At 41.3% G+C, this 12,154-nt stretch overlaps 1 protein-coding gene across 1 annotated transcript; it reads right to left on the reverse strand.

Moving 5' to 3' along the window:
- Nucleotides 1-1,677: 1,677 nt before the first annotated feature.
- smg8 (SMG8 nonsense mediated mRNA decay factor) lies at nt 1,678-8,613 on the reverse strand. Its single transcript, XM_005923158.3, has 5 exons — nt 7,830-8,613; nt 5,748-6,645; nt 5,455-5,600; nt 4,168-5,049; nt 1,678-2,869 (listed from the first exon to the last, which is right to left on the reverse strand). Exons 1-5 carry the CDS (start codon nt 8,451-8,453, stop codon nt 2,657-2,659), a joined length of 2,763 nt encoding a protein of 920 aa, XP_005923220.1. The 5' UTR covers nt 8,454-8,613; the 3' UTR covers nt 1,678-2,656.
- Between the last annotated feature and the right edge of the window lie 3,541 nt (nt 8,614-12,154).

Raw genomic sequence — 12,154 nt, forward strand, 5'->3', positions numbered from 1 at the left:
GGAAAAGAAAAAAGAAAATTCTAAGTACTAATTAACAAACCTGTTTTCGTACTTTTGTCCGAGTGTCTGGGAGTGATTTAAATTAAACCACTTGAAACATTTAAAAGGTATTCTGACAACTACAAACATATAAAATGTGTTGAAGGACACAAACTATGCACTGATTTTTGTGAAGCCGAGTGGTCTAATTATACTAGTGCGCTCTCTCTGTTTTATAAGCACATCGTGTTTTCTTTTTGTAAAGTTTGAACTGTGTGAAAAAAAAACATAGTTAAAAGCATAAAGAAACGTATATCGAAGAAAATTATGGATTTGACGTCCTAAATTCTTCTGTAAGATGAAGCACATAAATTGTCCAAGTCGCTTTTTTTTAATGAGTGTGGGAACCTACAGTTAAGTGAAAACATGTCCCAAAGAATCCAGCTCCACCTAGTGGACGTAAAGTGTACTGCTATTCATGAAACCAAACACAACCTACCTGGAAAATTAAGCTTCTCTTCTAAAGATGTTAGCCTTAGTGGTATTCCTGACATGATCTATCATATCAGTAGTGTGCAAAAGTCTAATTTCTTTATATTTTGCTTCCGTGGAGACAGCCTTTCTCATCAACTTAATACTCTTTACCCCTTGAAAGCCAGCTAAGAGTCATCTTTGAAGCTCCTTTCTGAGCTTTCTGTCAGGTTTCTGTTATATTTCAGACCTCCTTATAAAACAAAATGAAGTATCAGAAGTTAGTGAGGGTGGTCTCTGCCTATGCAGCTAAACTTGTAAAAACCCAGAAACTATTCTAATATTGTGATCTAATGCACTTCCCTTTGACATAATACTGAGGTTGTCAAATGTCAATTTTATGAGGGAAAGTATTAAAATGCTCCATATCTCGGCATGTGTGCACTGTGTCCTTAAAGAATTTGAAGAAATGGGAAAAGTGGAGGACCAAAAAAAGAAGTGGCAAGCTTAAAATGAACAGTGTCTGAAAGTCGTGTTCTTTTGAAACAGGAAAAAGAATCCAACAAAGACCTCACACAGGACCTGAGAAATGCATCTGGCCCTTTAGCTGATCCATCAACTGTTCACTGAAGCCTCATCAGAAATGGTCTCAGTGGAAGGGTGGCTGTCAAGAAGCCATTCTTAAGAAAGGGAAACAGGGAAAGTCTGAGGTATGCGAATTTACACAAGAGCTGGACTGAAAATCAGCAGCAACAGCTCTGATGGAGTGATGAATCCATTCATTCTCTTCTGCTTATCCTTTTCAGGGTCGCCAGGGGGGCTGGAGAAGCCAACAAAAGGCAGCCAAAATTCAAAGAAGAGCTTTGAATGTCCTTCAAGAAGCCTGGAAAACTATTCCTGAAGACTGCTTAAAGGAATTACAGGAAAGCTTCCCTAAGAAAGTTCAGGCTGTGTTGAAGAATAAATGTGGTCATTACAAACACTGACGTTCAATCTTAGAATTTAGACAGATTCTGTTTTACCTTATTTAATGTAATTCCTTTAGAATGTTTTCACCTATTTTCCTGGTGAATTGTAAAGAAGTTACAGGTGACTCAAGAAGTTCTGTTTTGACATCAAAAGAGGAAATTAATACTTCTCAAAGTGTAACTGAGTATTTTTTTTTGCACTTGCTTTCTTGACATCTACAACACTGAGGAAAAAAAAATCACCTCCAATAACATGAAACAGAATGTCAGAGTCGCTTTTATTTACACAGAAAAAACAAAAAACGTCTTTCGGTTTAGTTCGAGTGTATTAAATCTTTGTTTGTGAGCAATAGTGTGTGCTGTGATATCTTTACAAACTGAAACAAAAGAAACACAAGTTCAGACGTACACAGTCGACTCTAGTCTCTGCTCTAATGAGAGCTTCACTGTTTGACAAGTGACAGGAAAATTTACATCATTATTAAAGCCTGCCAGCGTGAATGTGCAGGGATGCTGGTACTGGAAATTTAGCTTAGCTTAGCTGCAAACAGCTACCACAGGATCCACGCCCCCTCATGTTAACTTTGAAGGAAGTTTTTCCTGGTGCTATTATTGTGCTCAAGCTTGAAATGTGAAGATTAATGTCACTGCAACATTGATCTGTCTTCTGGGGAGCAAAAAAAAAAGTGAAAATAAGTTATTTTAAATCACATTTTGCAATTTTTATTTACTGAAATATATAAAATAATCCAAGTCTTAATTTAAAGGCTTTTTTTTCTGTGCTTAAATGTGCCTCACAGTCTGAGAACCAGTGGTCCAAATCTGTAGGTGTACAAAGCTGTTGTCACATATTCACTTGAGACAGATCAAATTATTTTTCACACTTGGGAAATAGCCCACTTCAACACAAACTTTCTCTGTGGTTTTGGTGAGGAAACATTCGACCACACCAGCATTTGCGTCTGCACTGGGAGAGGTAAATGCAACAGTATTGCATGAATGGATTTGACACTAAACATGGTTTAGAGAGCAGCTAATACGGTCTCACATACACCAGAGCATGTGTGCAAATGCTTATCTGTGGAGACCATGCACGCCCACATGTCATTTCATTGAAATCCAGAGTAAAAGATGTCAACAAAAAAGGAAATATTTGCAGTGTCTGCAAATATACAGAATGTACAGAAACAACACTGGGAGGGTCTGCGAAGGTGGAGTCTTGAATAAAACCTTAAGGGTTATTGTTGTGGAGAGGTGGCGGTGGTGGCTTTCAGGATGCCTCGCAGCACCTTGTAGTTGTTGAGGGGCTGGTTCTCTTTGGGGGGGTAACAGGGACCACGTTCTGTGGCGTAGGAATAAGGAAACCGCAGCACCCAAAGGCCATCAGATGGCAACGATATTTCAGTCTGCTCTGGGTGGAAGATCGGACAGGGAGGAGGGCCTGGCTGTACCTGAAATCACAGCAGAGGACAAAAGACGATGTTATTCAGTGCTGAACCCTAATAATTTAGCCACACAACTGAAAATCTAGGCTTCAAGATTGTCACTTTGACAGGTTACAGGTGGATACTGGGGTAGTGGAGAGGTTCAAACAGGAGGCAGCAATTGAGAGATGGGAAATTTTGCTGCTTTTTTGGTCAAGAATGAGACATGTAGTGACCAAAAGAGTAAAGTTGTTTATTCACTTGAGTGTCTGGGCTTGGAGTAGAGCTGTGTCAAAAGAAACCAGCTGAGGTGGTTTAGGCATCTGCTTAGGATGCCTCCTAACTGGGAGGAAACCCTGATGCAGACCCAGAACTTACTAAGATCTTGGCCGGGAAAGCCTAGGATCACCCAGAAGAAAGTGGAAAGTACAGCTGAGGACGCCTGGAATGACCTGCAGCCTGACCTCAGATAAGAGCAGGATGAATGGATGAGGCAATTTAGTGTATGATGCAGAGCAGCTTGAGTTGCCTTTATTAATCATTTGGCAGATTTCACTCCTCTTTGTTATATATATGCACCATATATGTGTTAAAGGGCAACAGAATCTGCAACTACAGCCAAGTCTGAAGGTTTGTCTTTGTTAAAACTGTGACATGCTCATTTTAGTTTTCATACCTGCCTAAATAGTGACATGCTGCAGATATCTTAACCTTTTCTTTGCACATTTTGTGATACATTCCTGTTGTTGAACAATGAACTGAACAGTGCAATAGGTTCTTGCTTGGTTTGGGTCTTTAAGGGAAACCCCAGTCACCCTTCAAAGGAAACTCATCTCCACCCCTTGTATCTGCGACCTCATTTTTTCTGTCTCTACCCAGCGCTCGCAACTATAGGTTACACTCAGCTCTCTCTAGACTACAACGGACCGGCAGAGCTCCAATCCGTCTGTCAATCTAATGCTTCACTCATTTGGGAATAAGACCCTGAGACACCTAAACTCCTCCACTTTTCGTGGCGATTTGTCCCCGACTTAGATTGCACACTCCAACCTTTTCCAGGCGGGGAAAAAAAAGATTAAAAGTTTAGCTTTGAACTGTAACTTTAGCTTTTACAGAGTCCCAGACATAGTGATCATGGACATATTGCTGAAAGAATTAGCTGACTCACTGAAAACAGACAGAAAATGAATCCCCCTTTTTAAAAGAGTTTTTGTTTACATCGCTGAAAAGCATCTGAGAAAATAAACAGTAGATAAGAGTCCATTAAATCATCATCAGGTGCACCCCTGTTTGGAGATGACTTGGAGTCTCCTCCTGCTGCTTACCTGTGGGTTGAGGGTAACCTCCAGCGGGGCGTCAGGCACTACAACAAAAAGGCGAGTCAACTGGGCGAAGTGGGGCTTCAGGCCACGGCCCTGGGAGGGAGAAGGGATGTGCAGCGGCATGTCGGTGTTTAGCACCCTGGTGGCAGGATCTTTAGCACCCCCCGGCCCCAGCACCTTCACTACTTTATCAGGCCCGCAGCTGATGAAGCGTCTCCCCCTGCCATCTTCATACTCGAACCCCACGAAGATGCGAGCCATGTCTTCCCTCCTGCGACTCCTACCGAGCCCACCGGTGCTGCCTCGCTTTCCCACAAGGGTCTTGTTGGGGGCTGGCCACGAGGACGTGCCTCCGTCCAAAGGCTCCGTTAGTCCTGCATCTTCCTCCGATCGGGAGCGAATCACCAAGTCCCACGGCAAGAGGAATGAGGAGCCAGGGAGGAAACCTGGCTGCTCCAGGCCCGTGTGGCAGTTATACGACTTTGCTGGGCCAAGTTTCACCAGTGACCAGCTGGAGAATTTAGGGAGGAGCCCTTTAGGGCAGCCAGAGTGCATCATTCCAGGAAGGTACTCCACAGTGGAAGGCTGCCGGTCAACAAGGCTCGGCCTCTTTTGCTGGACTTGTGTTTCGGCTCCGTCTCCGTCCCCGTAGGGCCCCAGGCTGTCTGTAGACTGGCCTAGACTAAGAGCGAGGCTAAGGCTGGTGTCTCCAGGCGTGTGGCTCTGGGCAGTGCTGGGCTCCTTCAACCTCTCTGCATCACCCGATCCTGAAGCCTCACAGGGGTTTCTCTGAGCCTGGTTTGCCGGGGCCGGGTCAGGAGTGCTGGGCTGGAACACTGGAAACTCAATCCTCTCCAGCTTCCCACAGCATTTCTCCTCCAGCATCTACTCAGGAAAAAGACAGTTAACAAGCAAATACTTGTGAGTGATTAGATGTTGTGTTTTAGATATACAATTTAAAAACACAGTGTTTTTATAATGACACGAGAAAACTGAACAATGTGGAGCGAAGAACCATAAATCTGCAACCGGATGACATTTCTGTTTTTGCTTCACTCTCGTGGCTCTTAGAGGCATTTTTGACAATTTTCAATAAGAAAATCTCTAAAAGCGCACAGTGTACTACCTGAGCTGATAAAGGAGCTGTTATCAGCTACAGAGTGAGACATTTCCCTCAAAATTTTGTGTCTGACTGAGTCTTTTCACAGCTGTATGTAGAAACACTGACAGAGCAGAGAGCCTGTGCCCCTCTGTGGTCCTCAGCAGGACCCATGTGGAGTAAATCCTGACCTGGTAGAAGTCGTAATTTGCTGCCTGGATGTCAAAAGGATCCTCACGGGGAGCTTGTTTCCGTCCACAGTTACAGGAGCTGGTGGAGCGCCCTCTACTGTTGTGATTCATGATTGGTGGGTTGTGATCCATGTCAGGCTTCTCTCCTGTGGAATTAAGTGTCAGATTTCACACTTTTGGCTTTTATTTTATTTCAGTGTTAGAGCTACGACAATTATGTGAAATAGTCAATGAAAAAAATTGCATTAAAGGGGCCCTCCTCAAACTTGTGCAGAGGAAGATGATGCGCTCACCTGGCTGAGGCAGCAGGTGGAACTTGTGAACACAGTGCTGGTCAGTCAGACTTCGCTCCTCACACAGCTGGTGTCCGTTGCTCCAAAAGTTGTAGCAGTCCTCGTGAAGCTGTAAAGCGTAGCGTTGGAAAGCCACTCCTCGAGCGTGCTGGCTGTACACCCGCAGAGCGTGAGCCAACTGGTTTTTATGGACCGTGGTGGTGTAGTTATGGGGGAGGTTGGACTGGTAGGCGCTGTGAGCCAGAGGCAGCGCTTTTTGGCACCTGTTCTCAGAGAACTTTGTGTCAGCGTCAAGAAAACCCTCCAAAACCTTCACCTGGCTTTGCACTTTTGTGGCTAGCTCAGCCATTTCTTCATCTGTGTTTTTGATGAGGACTTGGTGGAGTCTGGAGGCGACCTGGACCCATTTGGTGTAGGTCGGCAGCTCAAAGTGCGAAGGCTGCGGGTTGCGGCCGACGCTGTCATCAAAACCTTTTTTGGTGAGCACCAGGTCGACATGCTGCCAGAGGAATTCCTTTAAGCTGCAGTCCACCAGCTGACTGCCTATCGATATGCTGCCTGAGTCTCTGCTGCTGCTGGGGTGCCGAGCTGAATGCCGCATCTGCTGATAGCGCCTCGGCCCCGACACGGGCACGGAGGAGTCCTGCTCAGACAACATGCAGTTGGACCGCAGCTGACCGAGTAATGCACCTAAGGGGTCCTCATCTAGTGCTGGGATCACGTACACAAATGCTTGGTTGGCGGGCACCGTGAACAAGCAGTTGCTACTCTGGTTGGTGAGAACTCGGCTTTTACGGAAGATGCGATAAATCTGGTCTTCCAAGGCGTGTTGAAGCCTCCGCCTGGGGGAGTGCTTCTTTGGTTTGTCAGGATTTGACTCTAAGCCGTTTGCAGAAACCTTTAGAATAACAAACAAAGACAACATCATTTGTATTCATTTGGCTACCCTGAGTTCTTATATGGCGTGACCATTTATTAAAGAAAGATTTGACAGTTTCTGAAATATTTTTGCAAAATTTCCTATGGACTTGAACTGTCATAATTTTACTTAAAGTCCAGATTCTGTGTTAAAAGAAAAAATAAAACAGTGCCATCAAAACATATTGACTGATTTTCTGTTTTTTGCATGTTTGTCACACTGAAATGTTTCAGATCAAACAAATGGTTTTATAATTGGTCATTAGATAACTCAAGTAAAGACAAAATGCAGTTCTTAAATCATGATTTCAGTTATTAAGGGAAAAGTAACTGTCCCTTGTTGACTCATTAATTAACTGCAATTAGCCACATTTTCAGCCACACTCAGGCTGAATTACTGCCAGACCAGAACCTGTCTGACAAAAAAATAAGCAGGCTAAAAGATCTCAAAAAGCAACATGTTATGCCAAAATCTAAAGAAACAGCTGAGAAACAAAGTCATTGACGGCTATCTGTCTGAAAAGAGTTAAGGCTTTGGGAGTCCTGGGTGGACTTCCCAGGCGTGTTGAATCTACCAAAATGAATCCAAGAACACATCAATGAATCTTCCAGCAGGTCCCAAAAGAACCCAGAACAACAACTAAAGAACTGCAGGCCTCACTTACCTCATTTAAGGTCAGAGTTAATGATTCAACAGTAGGAAAGAGACTGGGCAAAAATAGGATTCATGGAGGGCTTCAAAGGAGAAAAACACTGCTGAACAATGAAAATAATTAAAGATACATTGCCAGTTATCATAAATGCTTGATTGCCGTTCTTGCTGCAAAGGTTTGCACATTAGTTATTAGGTTTAGGGAGCAATTCCTTTATCACACAAGGCCTATGTAGGTTTGGATAACTTTTTTCCCCCCTTATAAATGAAATCATAACTTTAAAACGGCATTTTGTGTCAACTCGGGTTATCTTTATCTAATGTTCATTTTTTAAATGATCTGAAGCATGTAAGTGTGACAAATATGCCAAAACCGCCCCCAAAGAAATCAGGAAAGGGGAAAAGATTTTTTCACAGCACTGTAACTATACTAAAATATATATCAATATTTCAGTTTTAATATAAAGTGCATATATGAATGAGAGCGAATAAGGACTTGTTAGAGAGCAGACCTTCAGAGTGACGTTCATCTGGAAGACGAAGAGGAGCCGTGGAGGGCAGGGCCGGCAGTTCAGCTTCCACTCTTTAGATACCGGGGAGTCTTTGATGGCAGCCCGGATCAGAGGCAGAACCTTCTGCCGCAGAGCGTCCAGAGCTCGGAAGAGCCGGTCGTAGGTCACGTCGAAGGTCTGGTTGGGGTGGACGAGCAACAGGACGTGACACACGGAGAACATGTAGAGCAGGTGGAGGCAGTGCTGCCGCTCCAGGCCCTTCCAGAAGTCGTGGGCGTCCGAGTGTCCGTTCCCGGTGTCCAGAGACAGGCAGGCTCGCAGCAGCTGTCGGCTGTCGCAGACGGAGGAGAGCAGGAGGTACAGCACCCGGTTCTCCTGGTCGTAAAAAGCCTGGATGTGGCTGCTAGGCGTGCCGCCGTCCTCCGGTCCGCCGAACATCAAGAAAAGGTGTTTGTCCGCCAGTGTGTTGATCAGAGATTCCTTCAGCGCGCCGGGCTGCATGTTGCTTTTACCGAAAATACCGACCACACACAGCCCCTCTTCCCGGTAAGCAGCGTCCTCTAAGAGCTCCGCTTGTAGTAGATCCCCCACACTGACGGGACGAGCCATGTTTGCTTCCTTCATGTTGAAAACCAGGGGAATGAAAACAACCCCGGACTCTTTTCCCCTATCATTTCCGGTTCCTTGCACTAAAATGTCCGAGTCAGTGCAGCATTAGCTTCAACGTTCCTCTTCCCAATTTAAACCACAGTTTGTGTCACAGAGTTATTAAATTGTGGGTTTATTTTATTTTATTTTATTTTATTTTATTTTATTTTATTTTATTTGTTCGGTTTCAGCTATTGTCCTAGGATGGGAGCATACCAGGAGGAAGACGATCCACTAAAAAGGAGCTACTAAAGAAAGAAGAAGACAGTAGTTTGTTTGTTTTTTAACTTTATTTAACAAACAATGAGTATACATAATACGAACAGATGAAGTATACAAAACAACAGAACATGAACACCAAAAGGCAGGGGTAAAAGAAAAAAATAACAATTATAAGAATACACGCAACAATTCACATACATATATTGTTTTTAGAGCCTTTTTGTTGGTGGGGTCTGATATTGATTGTATGTACATTTCCACATCCTTAAAAAAATGACAGAAATATGGTGTTTTGTTAGTAAATTTACATTTATGGATAAAAAATTTAGCTAAAAGTATTAACAAATTTGTCATAAAAACACATTTATCATACTTCTTGGGGAACTTAAAGAAACAGAATAAAATATTTTCCCATCGTAAAGAAAACTCCCTTAAAATATGGACAATAACAAACCTGCTAAATTCCTTCCAGAATCTCTGTGTAAGAGAACAGTACCAAAAAAGATGTGTCACAGTTTCTGGATGATCCCCACAGAAAGTACAATTATGTCCCTTTTAAATTTTACCATGTAGTGACTGGCTGGATAACATTTATGTAGAATTTTAAATGAGACTTCTTTCACCTTATTTACAATCAAATATTTATGGGGGATCATCCAGACTGTCTTCCACTTGATATCTGGAACATATCGGTTCCAATAAGATATTATATATGGGAGAGAGACGATATCTTCTTGGAATAAACTACGTATTCTCTTATTGCTGTTACCAAGTTCCTGTGAAAAGCAAATTTTTCCTATTGGTGACTCAGCTGGATCAGGGAGAGTGACTGAGGTAGATATTGAGCTGTCAGTGTTTTTATATAACATTAAAGTCCCTGAGGGTATGGCACCAAGCACCATTGAGAATTCCTGAACACTAATTGGAAAATTATATAGTGCAATAAAGTCATTGTAAGTAAGTAGTTGTCCCTCTTTACTAACCAGCTGAGCCACCAATAGGATCCCATTTTGGACCCAAGTTTCCAGGAAAAGTGATTTATTGGGAAATAAAAGATCTCTGTTGTTCCAGATAAGGTATTTGTGAGGTGAGAAGTTGTGTTTATAAATGAGGGTCCACGCTAAGAGGACTTGCTTATGGAAGGATGAAAGCTTTACAGGGAGTTTCTCAACATTGTAATTACAATTTAAAATAAAATTAAAGCCACCAAAACGAGAGAAAATATGATATGGTATAAAGTTCCAGATAGAGGTAGGGTTTTTAAGAAAATGTTTAGCCCAATTAATTTTGAAAGTGTTATTTAAAGTAGAAAAGTCTAAGATGTTAAGCCCACCTCATTCGTACTTATTCGTCACAACAGTTTTTCAGTAGTTTAGGTTTTCTTTATCATCGTACGGATGCTCTTTGTAGGATCCTAAGACTTAAGAAGTTAAATAGAAATTAGACATCCCAGTCTTATTAAACATTCACCGCAAACTCTCCTAGTGCTGTTAGTGACCAAAGACTTAATTTAAAAAAATATTTTTTTAATTTAATTTGAGTTATTTTGACAATAACAAGATGTGCTTTCAGTTGTTTTTGTTTCCTTTTTTCTAATTTCTTTTTCAAATTAATTACTATTTTCCATTAACTAAACAGTTTTCTTTGTGTGTGTTTTTTATTTTCATACGTGGTTTTAGTGTTATTTTTTTAGTTTTAGTTAATTATAATAACCTTAATTGACATAAATATTAATTCAGATGTAAAAAAAATTAAAAAAAATAAAAGTAAAGCAAAACCATACTGTCAAAATATAAACCGTAAGAATGATGTGAGACTGAAATTTTAATTTGTAAAAAAAATAATAATACAAATTAAAAAAATTAAACTGCCCATTTTAAGTAGTTAACATAAACAGTCATTAAAGTTTTGTTCTAAGTGTTTTCTTTAGTAAGTCTCATGTTTTAGCTCTGCTTTTGTTTTGCATTTAACTGTTAATATCTTTAAGCGACAGCAGCTGTCACATAAATGCAATGAGGTTTTTTCTTGTACTGAAATTTTGATGTTTTTGTTTACTTTGGAAAAATGTGTTTTTAGTGTTATCAATGATGAGTGGATTGACCTAAAATACACTTTCAGATTAAACAACATATTCATTAATATTCTGTTTTTTATTCTACTCGAATTGATCAATTTTATATATATAGACAAATAGACAGCTGTGTAATTATCTGGATATACACTCATGGCCACTTTATTAAGCACACTCTGCAAGTATTGATTTGAACGCCCCTTTCGCCTTCAGAACTGCCTTAATTCTTAATGAATATGAATGAAGCTAATGTAGGCTGCAAAATGCAAAATATACTGTGTAGAGATGTGTGTGCTTGTGTTCTGTGTATGGCTGGGTGTGCTGTGACATTGAGGTTATACCTGCAACTTGTGATCATGTACATCACTTCTGACCGTTATAACATTTCTCCTAAGCTCTGTAAGCTGCTATTCTCTCCATGGAAATGTCCTCTGTAAGTAAATTAATCCAAAATGATCCCTAAGAGGGAAATCATCTGGGAATTCCGGACTTTAGCCAGATGTGTGTTCATGGGGAAAGGAAATAAAGTAAGTAGACAAGTATTAGTTATTTAAGACTTTGAAACAGTTTGTTCAAATCCAGATAAAAAAACTAAGTCATAACTCCTGTTTGAGGTATCAGTGTTTAGTAAAATACATGCTCTTATCAGTCCTGCTATTTTCTTTATCAAGTGGATATATACAGTATATCGTTTCAGTCTCTAGGGCTAACACAGAAAGACAGACAACCAGTCACACTCACATTCACACCTATTAGAACCACCAGTTAACCTAACCTCACTAACTGCATGTCCTTGGACTGTGGGAGAAAGGCCCGGAGAGAACCCACACACACAGAAACTCCACACAGACAGGCCACGGCCAGATGGTGGATCCAAACCCCAGGACATTCTTGCTGTGTGCGGAGTGCAGAGTGCTAATGACGACGCCATCGTGCTCTCCTCAAAATATATTAATAATTCTGTAAATTGAAACATAGTCATAGTACTGTTCCCAAAAATACTGCAAGAATACTACAACCTAAGAAAAAGTTATATTTAAAAAAAGCACTAAAACTAACTCACAAAATGAAAACACATAAAAACTACTACATTTAAATAGTATAATAAAGTTCTCTGTATAAGCTGTAATAAAGTGTATAAGCTGTAATAAAGTGCTCTGTGTGTGTGTGTATATATATATATGTAGTGAATCCATTCTGACTGTGATATGTTAGTACTGTTGTACTCGAGTTAAATATCTGAATTCCTTCCTCCACTCGTGTTTACTTTAAACACCTATCACCTTCATCGTGATGGCATGTCTTCAGAAAGGTCTCGGGACGTCAGGAGGCAACGTTGCGTGCGCGCTCGCGACCCCGCTTTGGCGTCGTCTCTCTGACGTCA

Source organism: Haplochromis burtoni, unplaced genomic scaffold, assembly GCF_018398535.1.
Source record: "Haplochromis burtoni strain Fernald_Lab_line unplaced genomic scaffold, NCSU_Asbu1 Contig_66, whole genome shotgun sequence".
NCBI classification, from domain to species: Eukaryota; Metazoa; Chordata; class Actinopteri; order Cichliformes; family Cichlidae; genus Haplochromis; species Haplochromis burtoni.

Coding starts and splice junctions, on each gene's coding strand:
- smg8 (XM_005923158.3), bottom strand. CDS start 8,453: ATGAAGGAAGCAAACATGGCTCGTCCCGTCAGTGTGGGGGATCTACTA. Junction 5,050..5,454: donor CAAATTACGACTTCTACCAG/GTCAGGATTTAC, acceptor TTTCCTGAGTAG/ATGCTGGAGGAGAAATGCTG. Junction 2,870..4,167: donor AGGTTACCCTCAACCCACAG/GTAAGCAGCAGG, acceptor CTGTGATTTCAG/GTACAGCCAGGCCCTCCTCC.